The sequence below is a fragment of the Danio rerio genome, chromosome 2, assembly GCF_052040795.2.
Source record: "Danio rerio strain M-AB ecotype USA chromosome 2, GRCz13ab, whole genome shotgun sequence".
Taxonomy (NCBI): domain Eukaryota; kingdom Metazoa; phylum Chordata; class Actinopteri; order Cypriniformes; family Danionidae; genus Danio; species Danio rerio.
The window spans coordinates 28,105,405-28,125,986 of NC_141022.1; the positions used below are offsets into that span (position 1 = coordinate 28,105,405).

General features: G+C 33.6%; 1 protein-coding gene across 13 annotated transcripts in view; it reads right to left on the reverse strand.

The window, feature by feature from the left end:
- The window catches only part of kcnn1a (potassium intermediate/small conductance calcium-activated channel, subfamily N, member 1a), a 67,907-nt gene that overhangs the window by 28,895 nt on the left and 18,430 nt on the right, over window positions 1–20,582 (reverse strand). For all 13 annotated transcript variants that reach the window (XR_015477860.1, XR_015477862.1, XR_015477861.1 and 10 more), the window contains 1 exon segment: window positions 3,513–3,962. Coding sequence is in view for 5 of the 13 variants with exons in the window: in NM_001128248.2 (NP_001121720.2) it covers window positions 3,513–3,962 (450 nt within the window). In the remaining 8 variants the exon portion in view is untranslated.

A 20,582-nucleotide genomic window follows, 5' to 3' on the forward strand; every position in this document is an offset into this window, starting at 1 on the left:
TGTATGCCAAAATATATGCAACAGTTCATGAGGAACAGTGATTTTCAAAAACTGAGATTTTTAATGAAAATACCACAACTATATTTTGTAATACTTGTAACATGTTTTGATAAGAGACCAATCATTGACATTAGTTAAAGCATACATTAATACTGAGGCAGGGTTTCAATTAACTAAAAAGAATATAAAATATTTTCATTGCCTGATTAAGTATAAGTAGGGATGCTCCGATCAGGATTTTTGCAGACAATAACAACTACCGATTCCTTGTCATGGTGATCAGCAGATACTGAGTACCGATTCTGATGCTTTAAGCTTTATAATGCAAAAAAGCTAATTTACCTATAAGTATGATAGTTAAGTGCAGTGGCGCCATATTTATTTATTACATAATTTAAATAGATTATTAAACAATATACACTATGATATATTGACAAAGCAAGAAAGAATGAGAATAAATAAAGGTGTGCGTGTATGTACTTGCATGGTGGGAGATGGGTAAAGAAATCTGTTGGCTTTAGTTTTGCTGGCAGTTTTTCCGCACCTTAAAATTACAATTCAGATAACTATTGTTTAACACAAGGTTCAGAATGAGTAAACACTCTTTAAAACAGATAAACCTAATTGAGACATTTGCCAAAAGGCCTAAAACTGATGATACAAATACTGATCTCCTGCATGGGTTGGAGAATGCATTCATCAGTACCTAAGCCGGGGGAACTGTCTCTTTCACGGAGACCCGGGAGGGACATGATGGTGGGGGAAAAAAATAGGTGGAAGAAAAAAAAATTGGTGGTAGAAAAAAAATAACTGGGTAGGAGATGACGGAAAAAGTTGTGGTAGGTTATTCGAAATGTGGTGGGTTTCTTAGAAGGTGTTGGTTATTAATTTGTGGGTTATTAAAGGTCTTTTCTGTCACTACTTGTTTAGGCTGCTTAAATACATTCAGTGTATGCTGCATAATTAATCATTAAAAGATCAGAATCTTAACACCCACGCAACATTAATTATAAATGACGGTGATTTGCTTATGTTTATTAATCCTTCGAACCGCTGCATTTAAATCTGTGATTAAAAAAACACTAGAATCAAGAAAGGGATTTAGTTTTTAGTGTTTTGAGTTAGTTATGAAGTTACAAACAGTCAAATAACACAGAAGTACTGGGATAACATGAAGGTGATTTTAATCTTTAAAATAAACTGCAGTTTATAGTTTAGAAAAAAACATGTTTATAGTAAAATCACCGTCATGTGCTTGAAAAATTAAAGTTGTAGGCAGCAACTACATTATTTAACCAATAGGTAGCCATCAAAGCCATCAAAAATATGACACTAAATAATTCTTCAAAAATGATACATCTAGCAATGAAACATGAAGTTTTGAGTGAATAAATGAATCATTTATTGAAAAAGAGACTAAAAATAAATAGGGTTTAAACAAATTATAATGTTAGATTTATACATCTGTATATGTGTTATTAGCCACAGAAGTAGTAACTAGTAGTAGTAGTGGTAGTAGTAGTAGTAGTAGTAGTTACTGAATATTTTACTTTTTTTTATTCAGCTGATTATTTCTTCATTTTATTTTATGAAACCAAGCATTTTTTGCAGTGCTGTTTTTGTAATAAATGGAAAGCTAATGACATCTGCCTCCTTTTTGGCTGATCTGAGAAATGATCAAATCCTTGACCAAAAAACCATGATGTGATAAGAACTGTGGGATTTGTGATCCGTTATACCACTAGTTAGTTTGTGTTTGTAGCTACATTAACTAATGAAACCTTATTGTAAAGTTTGACCAATGTGGGTAATAAAGCTACTCATTGATGGATAGAAAATCTCAGATTAGGTCCTGTAAATAATATCATCAGACAATTTTTAGCACTGGATTACTAAATGTTGAAATAAACATTAAATTTAATACATTTTTTAAAGTCTATGGTGGTTCATTTTATTAACTGTTAACATCTGGAACCTTATTGTAAATAAATACCAACATTTTCAAAATAAAAGTTCGAGCTGATCAGGAATTTTAAAAACAATTTGTTTGTCCCTTTTTCTTTTTGTTAATAGTGGTACTCTAACTGATTAATGTGACCAATTTTATAACTTATCCTTTTTTACATATGAAAATTCCTGATTTATTTTATATTATCAGAAAAGGTCAAATTGAGGATACTGCACACACATCAGTCCACATGACATGACTGCAAGTTAATCATTTCTTCCAAAAAAGAAAAGACTGTATTTGCAATTAATTTGCTATGAATCCAAAAAAGGATTACACACCCAGATAATATCAATTCCTTTAATTATTCCATGGCCAAATCTTTTTTAGACACACAGCAATTTTAATTAACTGAATTTTTAAGCATAGACTTTTTACTCATTTTCTACAGTATTATGATAAAAATTAATCGTTTTGATTTTTTCATTTCCAGTTTAGGATCAAATAACATTTTCAATCCCAGAATTTCTTTCACACTTTTCAATCCCACTGTTTATCATATCGTTACCTTGGAATTATAAGGTTCTGTCTGCGTTCTGAATGATTTTGAGATATTGAGCTGCAAAGTATTTGCAATCCATATAGTAAACAATATGCGTCTAACAGTTTTCCTTCATACATTAACATGACAGAGACCCTAAATGTACTCTAAATTTAAATTATTTAAATTCTCTTAAATTTGCTCTCTTATTATTGAAGAATTACTTTCCAAGAAATACAAATCACAAAACAATATAAAATGGTAATGTAACAATATTTTGATGTTTGTGAATGTTACATTTTTGCTTTCTATATCATTTATTTAATGTTTTTGGATGAATATTGTTTCTTGTTCAAATTAAGAATACAAGGCTGTGCTGAGTATTTTATACAGTGCAGATGTTAATTTTATGAAATAATATGGAAAGGTTATTGAATTTTATGCTTTTTTTATTACATTTTATTTATTGAATTATATGCCCCATGAATGAAATTAAGTACTCGCCCTTAATGTCGAATTTTAAAACTTTAAAATAAAACAGACGATAAAAAAAAGTGTTTAATAAACACATTTTAAATTTTACATTTCATCTCAAAGTCAATAAGCGCTTCGAAATCATCACATTCACACACATCTTTTAAGTGCGGCATTATTTAGTCAACTCTGTATTTCTTTCTGGTCTCTCCTGCTGTCAACGGTGCAGTCCAGCGAAATGACAAAGAAAGCTGAAAGCTGACATGGTCCTCGTGTGTGCATTCGAAATGCTGATTGGCTCACTGAAATAACCTTATAGAGACAAGCTACAGTTCGGCTTTGTAGATAAAAGCTTTTTTTGTTTTATTAAATAAAAAGTCTTAAAATGTAAACGAACTTATAAAAAAAAAACATCACATAAATAAGATGTCATTTAATAAGAATATGTGAAAAACTCTATATTGACAAAAATGTCAGACAGACTCTAAAAATTCTAAGGTGACGATATTCTACCATTTCCATATTCGTGTAAAATCAGAGAGCACCTACCTTAGTGTAAACCCCCCAGGATAGTTCAGTCTCTGTTACCATCACAACGATCCCAAACATGCCGAATATTAGGGCATAGTCACTGAGCCGCTTGCGTTTCTCAAAAAGTGCCCTCCTGTGGCCCAGTTTGTAGCCAATATCTTTATTCTTCTTCTGCGGTGCGTTGCCGCTCTCTCGGACCAGGCTCTCATTGGACGCCTTGCTGGGGTCTTCGCCTCCGCCCTTGGAGACGACCACTTCCAGGCCGGAGCTGTGCAGCGTCTGGAGCGGCTGGGTCTCAGAGTCATGCTCCGCCAGGTTGCGTCTTGACGCCGCCAGGCTGCCCAGTGGTCTCACCACTCCTCCATTGTACTTGCAGCTGTTCATGGCTATCTGAGGGAGTGAGTGACTGCTCTCGGAGACGGAGGCCTTGGATCCAGCATGGCTCAGCTTTGTTCGCTCAGCATGTGCCTGTCAGCAAAAAAGCAAACGCAGACAAATAAGTGTCAGCAGCATATACACGGAAAGCTGGCATTAGTCTGCTCTCTTGGCCCTGCTCCATGGGCAGAGTGTCCCGTGGCTCACTTCGTCAGAAGACCCACTGTAGCATTTCCAAACGTAGCACTGTAGCATTTCCAGGTGAGTAAAAAGTAACTAGGCATTAAAATGGAGCAGGATGAAGCACAAGCTTATAATTTTCCCCACCCCAATACCACATACATCATTCGTCTATTCCTTCAAATTATTTCTTCTTTTACTTATCGCTTCTTTTTACCTGAGACATACATGAGCTTTATATGAGACATTTCATCCTTTTGGCATCTTTGACGTATTGTAAGGTTAATTCATCATTTGTATAATGACATAAAAAAAATTGCAAACAGCCAATAACAATTAAAGCATTTTGTTCTTTTTTCAATCACCTTTATTTATCAACATATTTCTTTAATAATATATTTTTACATTTCACTTACTTTTACAATCACTTCTATTAATCATTATATTCCTTTAATAATATATTTTTATACAACTTTTTAAATTGATTAATATCCTGACATTGTTTGAGAATCTGTTCCATAATTTCACACCACATACACATTTTTTAAAAAAGTTGTCCTTGTTTTCAACCTCCTAAGATTTTGTTCCACTCTCAGATTACATCCCCCTTGTCTTTCTTCAAAAAACTTTTGCATTTCAGAAGTAATTAATTTCTAACTTTACACATAATTTGTGCTGTTTTAAATTTTACCAAATCATTCAATTTAAGTATCTTCAACTGCAAAAATAAAGGATTTCTATGCTCCAAATAAAATTGCTGGGCAATTTTGCCTAAAATCAAAATCTTGATTAATTGAACATTTTAACTCGATTACGATTAATGATTAAACGATTATTTAAATTTTTTTTGCCCTCACAGTTTACTGACAGGTTTTTGTACAGTAAATATGCTCACATATTACAAGTAAGAGATTTCTAAATGAAGGTGTATTGCTTGATTTTAAGTAAACACACAGTATCTGCTACCTATGATTCTTTATTTTCACCGTTGAACATCTGAAAATTAAAATACACATTGCCTTTTTTTCTAACTCATAAAAAGTGAAAATAAATAACTTTTACTTTTGGAAACAAAAAAAATTATTTTGAATGTTTTTCATATTAAAAGTAGAAAATAAGCAGAAAATAATCTCTAATAAATAAAATAACTCTTGCATATCATGTAAATAATATTTCAAACAGTGCATTTCTTGCATCTTCTGTAAACAAATACTTTAATGTAAATAATAATTTGAATGTTATGAATAATTAGCCAGCATCTCTGGCGAAACTTCCAGTCATTGTCAATACAGTGCAAAGTAAGGCTCAAAAATGGATCCTGATTGACCAGAGATCAGATGTGGCTGCAAAGTGGCCTCAGAAGAATAAATCAGCCACAGCATCTAACAGAGGGGCCTCATGTGACACGTAGGGAAAGTAATTAAAAAAAATTGTCCTGAAAAAATTGATCGATTATAGGTTCTGAATGTCGATTTCGATTACTTTTCGATTAATCGCCCAGCCCAATTTTCTGTCATTCTAATTACTTTCTTCTGCACTGTGCATAAGGATCTAAATTAGATTTATATGTATTCCCCAATTTTCAACACATTAAATCATATACAATATGGCAACATAAGTGTGTTGTATAGTACAAACACTAGCTGCGTCCCAAATCGCATACTTATGCACTATTCTACGCCATTTTGTAGTATAAATAGTGTAAGTAGTGTGTTCACACTGAAAACTCTTAAAATAATAAGTGCACTTTAATTACCCGGATGATGCACTCATTCAGCCGCTAAAATGAAGTGTGTAATGATGGACACTTCACGCACTCAACGACCGCAGGTTTGCTTACGTAGCGGAAGGGGCGGAGCTATCGGACGCACATGTTGGATAACTTTATTTATTTTGGATGGAGAAAGCAAAATTCTCCTACGAGAGTGATTATATCGCCTCCCGATGGTGAATGCGGCAATACTCACGATAGGTATTATTTGATAATTCGGTCGTTTATTTCACTAATTTGGCAACTGTCAAACGTCATCAGGGAAACGCTTTGAATTTCCGTTTAGTAAAAAAACATTAGTGTGCCATTTGGGACAACACTACATACATATACTATCCTGTTGAGTGTGTAAGTGCATAAGTACATAGTGCATGAGTGCATAGTGTATAGTGTGCCATTTGGGACGCAGCTACTGACTTTATGTCACCCATCTTGTACATGGTAAACCAAGTGCATGTGTGAACTTTGCATTTAGTGCCTACATCTTAACTTATACTTTTTTTATTTTTATGAAATAGTATGCACAGTATATTCTTGCATTCTTTGCATGAGTTTAACTGCTTTTTTGCCCACAAGATGGCAACAATGACCCTGGGGTGTACATTTTAATGAGAGTTGAAGACGTGCATAAATGAATGAGATCAAAATGCATTCAAGCAACAGCATTAATGGATATATACATGGGTGATTGACTGTGAAAAGGAATCTCAAGTCAAGTCAAATCAAATCAAGTCGAGCTTAATTGTCATACCAATACAGTAGCATGAAATGTCGTGTCTTGCAGGACCACGGTGCTTCATAAATAAACAATTGTAAATATGAACACAACACTGGATGTAAGAGCTATTTTAAACCTATACATAATTAATTAACTGCAGTGGAAATCTAACATTATTTACTACTACTCTATAGATAGACAGACTATACAAGTACTATACATAAGACAGTACAATAACAGTGCAAGATGTTGTGCAAAAGAGGTATTTTAAGGTTGAAGAAAACAAGTAGTGCAGGTAAACATTGTTTTCATTGAGTCCTTGTAAGATGGAGTATAAGTAAAGTGTCCGGTGCCAATAGAAAGAAGAGTGTTTTTCAAGCCCACTCAGAGAAACACATATACTGTACATAAATATAAGTCTTGTCGTCTATATGCAAGTTTTAGGAACAACAAATAATAACTGACTACTTGATCATTTGGTATGATTATGATTATTTTACCAAAATAAAATCTGATCATGCCTTGATTATTGAATTATTTAATTAGTACAGTAAGGTCTGACTTTGCTTAGACACAAGTCTGGTCACTTAACAGAAAAAATGTACAGTTTAGAATATAAAGTCATGGTGCAGTGGAAAAAGAATTAATATTGTGTATGACTCACATGAGCTTGAAGGACTGCATCCAAACATCTCTACAATGACTCAAATAACTTATTAATAAAGTCATCTGGAATGGCAAAGAAAATGTTCATGCAGGACTCCCTGAGTTCAACACGATTCAATTTCAATGCCTCCTCCTTCATCTTACCCCAAACATGCTCAATAATGTTCATATCTGGTGACTGGGCCGGCCAACATAGGAGCACCTAGATCTTTTTTGCTTTTAGGAACTTTGATGTGGAGGCTTAAGTATGAGAAGGAGCGCTATCCTGCTGAAGAATTTGCCCTCTCCTCTAGAAGTCAGGTTATTTTTTGTTGCTCTTACACTGGGATCAACAACAAGACTTTTTACATATCAAACTAATTTTTATGAATTATCTATAAGGTAATGAAATGCTTGTGTATTAAACGCCTGTGTACATCTACACATTAAATAGAGTATATTTTGGAAGGCTTTGGTAATGTGGACATAAACTTCCAAAAAATATATGTATGCCGATGCTAACAATCATGTAAAAAGATGACCTGTGCCTCAAACACTGTTTAATACCAAAAACTGTTTGGTGTTAGTGGCTTTAGTGCCATCAAGTTTGACCTAATATAATTATATCAGGTTGGTCACATCATTTACACATTAATATTATAATTATTTAAATAATAATAAGGTATGTTATGCTCAGGCAAAAGGTGATTTGGGTCAATTTGGGTCAGATTTATATTTCAGGACTCGAGAAGACCTCTAGTTTGAAAAATCTCTATATGAGCAAACTGTGAGATTTATTATGTGCAACTCTGGCAATACTGAAACACAATAACAGAAAGTCTAGTCCTCTGATGAAATACATGGCAGAAATTACCCACACACAACAGATGTGCGGCAATCGTGATGGTTCATGGCTAAATTTCCCAAAATGGAGAGACATAATGACGTTTCAGTGTTTGCCTGGAGTGAGCAGTGGGCTCTCTGAAAGTCATGTTGCTGCTTTTTACTCGCACTCCTGGATCTGTGTCTCTACAGGTGATGGAAAACCAGCTCAAGATCATGACTTTTGTGCTGATGATTCATATATATATTTAATTTATTTTGTTCATGTCACTCACTGTGTGCTCCTTATAAATTATATTTTTAGATTGGCAGTTCATTCCGCTGTGGCGACCTCAGATTAATAAAGGGACTAAGCCAAAAAGAAAATGAATAATATAATATAATATAATATAATATCACTTTATTTTTGTTTCAAAAGGAATAAAATAAACATTTTTGTGTTTTTCTAAGCAATAATTAACAGTGTCAAACTGTAAGGCCAAGAGTTTTCCCTCGGGTTTATGTGCTTAAACTTTCCTTATTATAATGACAAAATTCATTTTTATTTTTTACTATACTACTTAAAATGTATCTACTTAAAATTATCAAGGTTATTGTAAATAATCAGAATAAATAAGTAATTAGATTAAATAACAGGAAATTATGCATACACATACATGCTTCTAGCATATATGTGGACATTTATGATTCTAAAATATAAGGGACATATATGATTCTGACATTCATCGGATATATATGTATCCAGCATATATTTGGACATATATGTCTCAGAAATATTTGGGACATTTATTTGTTATACACATAATGGTTGTATATTTTTCTTGCATTTATGTGGAAATGAATGTTTCTGACATATGTGGGACAGACATTTTGTGTTTTATACATAAATGTGCCATTTATGTTTCTGGCATATATGTGGACATATTTGTTTTTGAGATGTATGGGACATACATGTTTCTGACATTTATGTTTCTGAATTAAATGGGACATATATTTTTCTGGGTCAGTTGGCGTTTCTGTGTAGAGTTTGCATGTTCTCCCAGTGTTTGTGTGGGTTTCCTCCTAGTGTTTCCTCCGGGTTCCCCCAAATCAAATCAAATCTCTGAGGTCCCTAGAGTGTGTGTGTGAAATTTCAGCTAAAAATACAACACAAATAATGTTTTATAACTCTGAAAGTGCCCCTTTTAGGCTTTGATTCAAATTGTGTCGTTTTGGTGACTGTCGCATTAAAACAAGACCGTGTCCTAACACTCTTTTTGAAAAGGATGGGGCAATTAATGCCTATGTGTCAGCATAGTGGCAGTTTTAGAACTTTAACACCAGACGGCTGCTTCTTACTCAGGACTGTTTATGCTAATGAGGGAGAGATCATCACTAATGGGCATGACTTTTCCTACTCTGATGACATAAACAAAGGGAGAATGTCAAAGTGTTTCTGCAGACTGTTTTTATTCAGTGTGATCATAAACAATATAATTAGTTATGTTTAAGCATTAGGATATATTCACAAACTGTTGGCACACATTTGTGTTTAAACCCCTTACAAAAGTGATTTTAACAAAGTCTCTAATATATTACATCTACTAAAACACAGAAAATAATACTTTAAAAAAAGTATTGTAAACAAATCATTTAAATATTTGCATATTAGTTGATAAAATGACTTACTTTAATATAAAAACTGAATAAATATATTTATATAACAATAATTTATTGCATTGTTCTGAAACTGTGCTCTGTAATCTTCAAGAAAAGATGATCAAATGATGACAAACGTGTGTTCACACCATAAGTCACACTTCATATCTGCATTAGGTGGTCTCATCCCAATCATTTTCCACAGCAGACATATAGTCTACACAGTCATTCAAGCTCATTTTCTGTAGGTTCCGGTCCTCACAACTCAGTCCATACAACTAATATAAACATAACATTATACTGAGATTACAACCAATTAGAATATGAAAGAACAATACATTTTATCCAAACATCACAGCTGGATTTTTACCATAAAACTCAATACTGCAGTTACATATCCTATCATTTCTTTCCTAGTCATTCTGAACTTAATACAACACCATATTCCAAACAGCCCATCAGCTAATGCAAGTTTGAGTGTGTCAAATTTTTTAATGTCAGGACTATTAATAGGAGGCTCTGAACACAGAAGAGGCCACTTTGAAACTGATGGTATTAAAATCACTGCAAGCGCTCCAGCGTTAGTGACAGGAGAATATGCCAACACATTCATCTACCTTTGTATGAAAGCTATAATGCACAAAAAAACACACATCACAGTACTACACATGTCTTCAAAAAGGACACATTTTGTACCGGAGGACCATAGACGAGGGTACTCGGAGTGCATTATACAAATTCACACCGTTTTCGATGCTTATGCGCGTTATGCAACCTTTCAGTGTTTCCTTCTAAAGCAACTGACCCGACGGGTTCACGTTCAAAAAACTATTGAGGAAAACAAAAATAAAAACATGCACAATAAAATGAAAAGATATCTCAAAATCCCAGTGCGTGGAAAACAAATCTTGATATGTTTTATATTTAGACTATATGTAAGTATGCGTGTTTTTGTAATGATAATACTTGGTCGATGAAACCTGTAGACCAATTTGGGAAGGACTCTTATACATGACGTGGCAACCTTTGCTGAAACAAGCGTAACGGCTAATGTTAATGCTGCAGTACACAGGAAAAAAGAACAGAGACTGTTTTTGTATTTGAATGGATATCGACAGAGGAAACGTTCGAGAGAAAACAGCTTATAATTTGAGAGAATCCACTAACTGCGTCATATTACTTTTGCTGGCAACTATATAGATTTACCAATGAAAAAAAATGTATGCATGCATTTATGGTATTACCATCTGCAAATGTGCAGTAATATTTAATAATAGGAGTTGTTGTATATATACAAATATTATACAAAATATTTTGTGATATTTTATACTGTCTAAAGAAAGAATTAAATGTATGTGTTTTGTTCTAATTATAGTTAAAACAGTCAACAACATATTGCTAATATTAAAAAAATACAGAATCTACATCATAATTTAAAGCACAAAATTGCATAGTCTTGTGAGGATTTGCTAATGAGTATTTTATAGTGTTATTAAATTATTATTGTTTAATATTTGACTTTAAGTGAGTATTGTAAAATTGTAATCCGAATTTTAAAACAAAAAGGATTGGAAGATTAGTTATCCAGTACTGGTCAAAGCTAATAATAACAAATAAAAAATGTTATTATGGTATTACTATCAGCAAATGTGCAGTAATATTTAATAACAGTTGTAGAATATTTTGTGATATTTTAATCTTACAAGTTTTCTTTCTTTGGCTTTAATATTTACACACACACACACGCACACACACACACACATATATATATATATATATATATATATATATATATATTAGATTGGATTGGATTGGATTTTGATGAATTCACTGTAATAGATAAAGAGAAAAATTAATATTGTATTAATAAATTTTGTTTTACATTGTGTTTGATTTACAAAACGATGTGTTCTCTTGACGACTTCCAGTTTTCAACAAATTAATCAGACTAGAATCCTAAGGATTAATTGATTGATGTGTATGCCTAATAATTCATTTACTAGTGAATAATATATTTTACTGAGAAAAATGCTTATTTAAAAGACAAACATGCTTCGAGATATTGTAAACTGTAAACAATAGTGAGGCTTTTTATTCAACAATTCTGAATTTTATATATTAAACAATTTTGACTTGCAGAACTGTGAAATATATCATTTTAATTGGCAAGAAAATAGCCAGGTGTCATTATGGCAGATATAAACACACAGTTCTTTAAAAAAAAAGTAAAAAAATTTTAGGATTGTGAGATCTAAACATGCACTCCAATAGTGTCCAAATCTGTGTGGGGAAAAAACTGAAGATTTCCTGTACATTTATATCCCTCAACAAGTGTATTTCATTCAATTCTGACTTTATAACTTATTTTTAGTGCTGGGCAAAGATTTATTGTGATTAATTGCATCCAAAATCACCATAATATCATTCATTTATTCATTTTCTTGTCTGCTTAGTCCCTTTATTGATCCAGGGTCGCCACAGCGGAATGAACCGCCAACTTATCCAGCAAGTTTTTTATGCAGCGGATGCCCTTCCGGCTGCAAACTATCTCTGGGAAACATCCACACACACACTCATACACTACGGAGAATTTAGCCTACCCAATTCACCTGTACCGCATGTTGTGGACTGTGGGGAAAACCCACAGACTGTGTGTGTGTGTGTGTGTGTGTGTGAGAGAGAGAGAGAGAGAATGGGGAGTGGGTCAGAATGGGGAAGAAAGGTGATTTAAGTGACTTTGAACATGGCATCACTGGTGCCAGATGGGCTGGTCTGAGTATTTCAGAAACTGCTGATCTACTGAGATTTTCCCAAACAACCCTCTCTAGGGTTACAAAAAATGGTGAGAAAAAGAGAAAATATCCAGTGAGCGGAAGTTCTGTGGGCACAAATGCCTTGTTGTTGCCAGAGGTTGGAGAAGAAAGGCCTGACTGGTTCCGGCTGATAGATAGTAACTTCCGGCAATTGTAACTCAAATAACCACTCGTTACAACCGAGGTATGCAGAAGAGCATCTCTGAACAAACAACATGTCCAACCTTGAGGCAGATGGGCCACAGCAGCAGAAGACCACACCAGGTGCCACTGCTGTCAGCTAAGAACAAAAAACTGAAAGCTTAATTCCACAGGCTCAAAATATTGAACAACTGGACATTAGGAGATTGTAAAAACGTTCCCTGGTCTGATGAGTTTCGATTTCTGCAGCAGCATTCAGATGGTAGGGTCAGAATTTGACGTCAACAACATAAAAGCATGGATCGATCCTGCCTTGTATCAATGGTTCAGGATGGTGGTGGTGGTGTATTGGTGTGGAATATTTTCTTTGCACACTCTGGCCCATTAGTACAAATTGAGCATCATGTCAATGCCACAGTTTACCGGAGTATTTTTGCGGACCATGTCCATCCCTTTATGACCACAGTAAACCCTTCTGATGGCTACTTCCAGAGGGATAACTTGCCATGCCATAAAGCTCGAATCATCTCAGACTATGACAATGAGTTCAGTGAGCTCAAATGGCCTCCACAGTCACCAGATCTCAATCTAATAGAGCATCTTTGGGATGTGGTGGAACATGGGGAGTCATATCATTGATGTTCAGTCAACAAATCTGTAGCAACAGCGTGATGCTATCATGTCAATATGGACCAAAATCTCTGAGGAGTATTTCCAGTACCTTGTTGAATCTATGCCACAAAGAATTAAATCAGTTCTGAAGGCAAAAGGAGGTCCAACCCAGTACTGGAAGGGTGTACTTAATCAAGTTGCCCAGTGAGTGTATATCTACACCTTAAAAAATAAAGGTAACACTTGAACAAAACAGTGTAACTCCAACTGGTCCCTTTATTTTTGGAGCAGTATTTCTATATATGTGATCCATGTACATAAACAAAACTATACAAAATGATCACTAAAATGTTTTTTAAAATAGTTAAACATCTTGGTGAACGTTAAGAGCTGTAAATCAATACCTCCCTATACCCTTTTAACTTCAGATTTATAGATGTATGTATCAAAACATTTCCTTATCTTGCTATTTGCATAATTATGTCTGATAAACAACTTTATGATGGCAGCTGAGGTGAAACATTTTCTCATCTTTTTTACTTCAATCAACACCCCGTGTAACACATTTCCTGATATCACACTGGCATTTAGAGCATGGGGTATCAGCGGTGAATGAAAAGCAATAATTCCATTTTCTGCAGGCTCATTCATATGGTTTTTGCAGTAGCCCGTGGGGGTCAGCTGAGATGAAACAACATGATGCTGGACATTATTATATCGCACAAAGAAACAAAAATGTGGAGAATGTGCCCACTGCCCAAAGACACTGAATGCCTCTATGATTATTTTCTGTACGATGGGCTGTTGTGGATGAACGTCCCCCATAAAACCTTTACAGCAAGCTGATCCCATTTAAATGAACCTTTTAGACTGAGCAGAAATGAGCTGGCTGGGAGGAGGACAGAAAGGCTTTTATAAAAGAAGACGCTAAAGAGTTAAAGATAGCCCTTTCCTCTTTCAAGTCTTTCTGAAACAGACTCTCTGGATTTCACAACAAAAGAATAAGGCCTGAGGTCGGGATTCCTTTTCATTTTCCCTAATTTTTTTACTTTTCTAGACTCAGATTTTCTGACATCTGATCATTTATCTCAGTACATTCAGATTACGTGTCGTGTTGCCAAACATACTGTTAAAAATAAAGGTTCTCCTTGGCATTGAAAATACTATGAAGGCAAGACAAGTTTATTTATATAGCACATTTAACACACAATGGTAATTCAAAGTGCTTAATCTAACATCTATTGAACATTCTAATAAAAGGTTCTTTATAGTGGAAAAATGTCTTTAGATTTTTAAAATGTACTTTAGACTAAGAAAAAAACAGCTCTTTCAAAAACTGATGAGTGAAAGATTCTTTGTTAACTAAAAACTGTATAACTGGAGGAAGGTACAAAAACATTAAGATAAAGTGTGATATGATAATTATAAAAATAAGACATTATGCTTTTAAGGACTGTATGCATTTTAAATATCAATCATAACAATCTATTTGTTACATTCGATCTGATTCAGCCTTCTATCGATGTGTGGTTTTTCAGCCTGATCTCACGAGGAAATTGGCTTATCTCAAAGTTTAGTGGCTAATTCGTACGATTTTAAAAGGAACCTCACTCCTCAATCCAAATGTCATTGGGGTAAGTAAATCATTCAGAATTGTAGGAATGAGATCCTTCATATTTATCCGATTGAGCCACTAAATCAAAAAGTTACGAATTGCTGTGAGACTGGGTTGAGTTTCTTAGGCTCTGGATATTTGGCTGAGATACAATTTTGAGGTAATTATTTTTGTTCAAAAATCTAAATATTGAGAAAAAAGTTCATAGAAATGCATTTGTTTTATTTGGGTTTTGATATATTCACAAAATGTCTTCCTGGAACACGATCTTTACTTAATATTCAAAAGAATTCTGAAATTAAATAATCTATAATTTGTTGGCTAAACTTAAGACAGCAACTTAAGACTGGTTTTGTGGTCCAGGGTCACATTTATTAAACATTAAAGGTGTTGTCAATAATTACATTTATTTAGAAAATATAATCTTCTAAATATGGCAGAATATTGTATCCTTAATAATAATGTTAATAATATGGTATACATTTACTAATTAAATAATCATTATCAAGATTTCATTCTCTATTCAAACTCTAACCAATGTATTTACCCTTTAAAATATTTCCAACATTATATAAAGCAAACAGTACAGTAATCTGTAAATATTTTCATTTTCTATTGGGGCTGGGCGATAAAATCTGTGTCTGTATTTCGATAATATCGATAAAATATTGATTTAAAAAAAGTTTCAGCATGAAATGTTGGTATGAAGGCTATAGTTTTATTAAAATGTGGCTGCTGAGCATGCACTTTAGAAGGAATGCCAATAAGCCTAAGATGTAAGTTTGTCTTTTCCAATGGAGCCGCGCAACTTGTAAGACGAGCACATGGTGAAAAAACATCGAAACTTTTCTGAATGTTGCGAGCAAACCAACCAATCTGCTTCACTCTTTGTATGGAATATACACATTTTAGTAGAAATGGCAGAATAATAACCTCAGACAAACACAGCGCACCCAAACACTGCAGTACAGGTTTGTCCGTTTGTCATCCTCTGAGGGAACTGTCGATGGTCGCCTAGTTATGAGAGATACCATAGAAAATGGTGAAGGAAACCACGTGCTCGCGCTTGTCACTTCAGGTCACAATAACAACACATGCGAAAATGAGTGCCGTATAGCGGCAGTGAGGAGACTGTCAGTAAAAAAGTATGTAAAGATGTTGCCAGAGTTTTGGTTTATTTTCTTGTGCATCCCAGCCACTAGCACCCCATCTGAAAGATATTTTAGTATAGGAGGTTTGTTATCATTTAACTTAACAATTTGCAATGTTGCAGTGTGTATTTAAATAATGATGGCTGGTTCCTTTACTTAAAAGCTTAGATTTGATTATCATAATTTGTTTTGTTTACCGAGTTTTCATTTTTTCTACATTTATCCAGACCTTTTCAAAATGCTAAAAATTATGTTTTTAATTACTGTAAAGTGAAGTGGTTTTATCCTTAACAGGTGAATCACTCTTTAATAAGTGCATTACCCTATCAAAGACTCATGCTGCTATAAACAATTTATTAATCAAAACTTTAAAAACCTCTCTTTTCAAAATAAACCAAGTTATACATTATGCGGAGACTAGAAAATGAAAATAATCCATGCCAGTAATACGATTAAACCATTGGTGCCTAATAACATCAAACACTGCCAATTGACGGCAGTTTGATAACAGTAACACTTTGTTAACACTAAGATAGGACACTAAATTTCAGATCACTTTCTTTCAGTCTTTAATTTTTCATCCCATAATATGTTTAATAATTGTATAAGAGATGCTTATCGGATATTTCAAATGACATAACTGAAATGCAAGGATCACTGAGCAAGCAACTTTAACTCTAAACACTCAAAAGAAAGAAGAACAAAAAGGTATTACAAATCAATCGCAGACACAGTAGTATATGTGAAGTCTTTCAGTGCACAACGTCTATGATTGTGGACCCGTGGGTTACACTGGCCACAATAGCAAACTACTATTAGGTTTCAGCATGTGTCACAGGATATTGTAACTATACACTTGATCAGTCTGTCTCTGGGAAAATATTTCGTTTAAGCTATTAACCAGAACAAAGTGGTTAAACAAAATGCTCCAAATGCACTGGTAGGAAAAAACAACCTATAAATAAATTATATATATATATATATATATATATATATATATATATATATATATATATAAAACTTACCATAGCCAGTCCAGTCAAAATATAATTTATGAGAAAAATAACACCGTAATATGATCTTAACCCGATGAGCACAAAAACTTTATCAAATTAAGATTTTTTTTAAAAAGAACTACCACATATCTTGTCATTTTTCAATTGGGAAAACTGCCAGCGTGTCTGCAGAGTACAGCTGGACCCGTCTTAAATGAAGCACTCGTGATCTGAGGATCAAAGCTTCATTTAATGACACAATTAAATGAAATGGAGCATAAATAAACAGATGTGTGGGACATATATTGAAGGTTATTCGCTGCAGTTATTGGGATGAAAACTAATGGACAGTTTATGTAATCCAAAAGTCCTTTTGTTTGCGTTACTGGAGCAACGAGTCTCGCATTAACAAAGCTTGTACACAATAGTGCAGTATTCAGAAGTGCTAAAGGTCTCTGACTCCACCCTGCCCAACACTATATTCTGCACAACTGATAAGACTTTCTGTCTAAATGAATTTCCTTTGACTGTATACTCTCATTAGTATCCTTCCTTTCAACTGTCTAGCATCAGATATCACTGTTTTTTTTTTTTTTCTTTGAAAAGGTCAGTTTATTTTTCTTCCTTTGTTAGCGTTCTTCCTGCTGCACTGGTGCTGTTCTTGGGTTAAATCCAACTCTTGAAACTGCTAAAAAACATTCTGTTTGCAAAAAACAACATTTTTGTTGCTTAGAAAACCCATCTACGCATTTTATGTGAAGGTTAGTTCACACCAAGCTGACATTTCTGTATTTATTTGCTCATCTTTGTGACGTTTAAAAAATAAGAATTAGAAATTTGTTCTTTTGTTTGTAGACAAAGGAAGGTGTTTTACTTGTGTAATTAAATTCACTGCAATAAAAACACTGAAGTACCACACTATATACATTACACTTCTAATGTTTTTTCTAAGACTGATCAAAAGCATTTACGATTTATTAGGCCATACTGTAAATGCAACAGGCGTCTAATAGAATTATAAATGGAGACAGCTTGGCTAAAGTAAGGCTAAACTTGGGCTGTCAGGGAAAATCTAATAGATGTTTAAGAATAGGCCACACTTAGACTAGTTGTCAAATAGACATTAGAAAGCCCTTAAAGTCATTTATTTCTGTTTATTTGATGACTAGTCTATGTATTAGGATATTCTTAGACATTTATTAGATTTCTACTGACAGCCAAAATGTATCCATGTTTTAGCCATGACTGTTTAGACATCTATTAGACATCTATTGGACATCTTTAAAAACAAAACATGCTTGCTGGGTTTTAAAATTTTACCTTATGTTTTGATTCTGTTTTAAAGTCTGTCTTGTATATTGAATCGCACTAATAAGAAAGATTAATGTGTTTATTTTATTTTGGGAAAGAGTAAAGGGGATATTGGACTATCACATCTTCAGGTCAAGCAGGCAAACATATTACTAGTAGCGGCTTGTAAACATCAGTCAATTTATTTAAATTTTAATTATTAATGTATTATTTTTTTTACTTAATTCCAACTGTATCAACACATTTTGGATCTTAAACAAAATAAAGACTTTACTACTTATAAAAAAGGTTCAGTCTAATCATGTTTAGTGCATTTAACTCACGTTTATAAAGCAGCGGGTGATCTTTTATCCACTGTCAAAATGTGGGGTTCCACACAATTTATTTATTTTGCCCCAACACAAATTGATTAAGTTAACTCAATACATTTAATTGAATTGGACTTAGAACAATTAAGTTGTCTTAAAAAATATCAAGGATTGTGTTGTTTAAGCTCATTTAAACAAGCAACAAAATATGTTTTGAGTGTTTGTAAATTTAAACAAATAAATTAATTTACAGTGATACTTATGTTCGCTAATCAATGTTTTTGCAAGAATATAAACAAATAAAAATGTTCTATACATAAAGACACAGGGCCTCTTCTGGAAAAAAAAAACATTATTACTTTTTTTTTTATCTCTTTATAAAAAATAATGAAGCATCTGTGATTTGGGTGTATAGATTTTGAACCGAGTTTGAACTATGACTAATCTAAATTTGTGTTCAGAAGATTAACTAAAGTCTTCCTTAAACAAGTACATGATGACAGTTTATTGTTTTGAGGTGAACCAACCCTTTTATGTACCATTATTAACCACTTTGTACAAAAATTGAATTTAAACAAATCACGTTAGAATTATAAGGTTCAATCTGACATTTTTGTCAAAATTGAGTTATTAAAATAGTATTATTAAATGACAACTTATTTACATTATGGGATGTTTTTTATAAGTTGTTTACATTTTAAGACTTTTTATTTTGAAAACAAATGTTCCACACATACTGTTTGCTATATGGAATGCAAAAACTTTAAAGCTCAATATCTCAAAATCATTGAGTGCAGATAGAACCTTATAATTCCAATGTGATGAAATGTTTCCTACGTAGAAAAGGTGATCCATTTGCATTACAGAGACCTGTGGCATGGTTTGTTTTATTAAAAGAACATTATATTTCTTAATGAATGACAATGATAAAACAAAGCACCACAACAGGAAATGGATGTGTGCTGATTTTGATCTAATCCACATTTTAATCACCACGTTATTTATCTGTGATCATGGAAAAGGCCCTTACTCTATGAGCCTTGGCTACAACCTCACAAGATGATAAGCCACTGTGATCGACCTTATAAAAGGTATTTCAGGACCTGGGAGATTATGAAGGAGAATAGAGACATGAATGGATCTTCAGAGAGTGGCATCAGATAACAGGGTCAGAAAAATAAATGGAGCCCTGGGAGCTGTTCGAGTCTTTTGAATGATCTGCAGATGAAGGCTCTGGCGCGACAAATAATGAGGGCATCGTTTGGGCACGCTGTAAAAGTGGCACAAATTCACACTGAGTTTTCGGCAGCAGTTTCACTTTGTTTTAATTGTGTGCACAGAAAAAAAGAATCAAGTGGTTTTGCCGTACAAAGGCAAAAAGAAAGCAACTGGATATGACAACCTAACTGAGTTTTGAGTGAAACTGGATCTCATTTTAGACTATGGGCTGTACTGTTAGAGGAGAGTGAAATTTTAAATCAAATCCATCACAATTCAATCAAAAACATTTGAGCCTTTTTCTACAATTTCAGCACTGGTTTAGTCACTGCCTTTGTGTGACTGTAAGGACTAAGAATTTAATATGGGAAATTGTCATTTTAAATAGTTTTTCCCAAAGTTACATTTTAATTCTCATATTTTCATGCTGATTCGATCACTGCAATAAGACCATGCACAAGAAGAGAACTATTAAGTTCGTATTTGCACCGTGTTGTCAGATTTAACAAGCGTATGTGTGTGCGCGCGCGAGATAGAGACGTGAAAGGCAGAGATGTTTTTTATATCCGTATGAGTGTGTGCATGAGATGCAGTGTGCTTGATGTCATCATGCTGAAACATGTTTTAGAAAATCAAATGAGTTAAACATCACGATTATTCATTTAAGCGCAAAAAAAAATCAACAACAACAACGAAAACAAACGGTTCGCCTTTTACGCAGCGCATTCTATACATTTGAGTGACATTTGAAAGC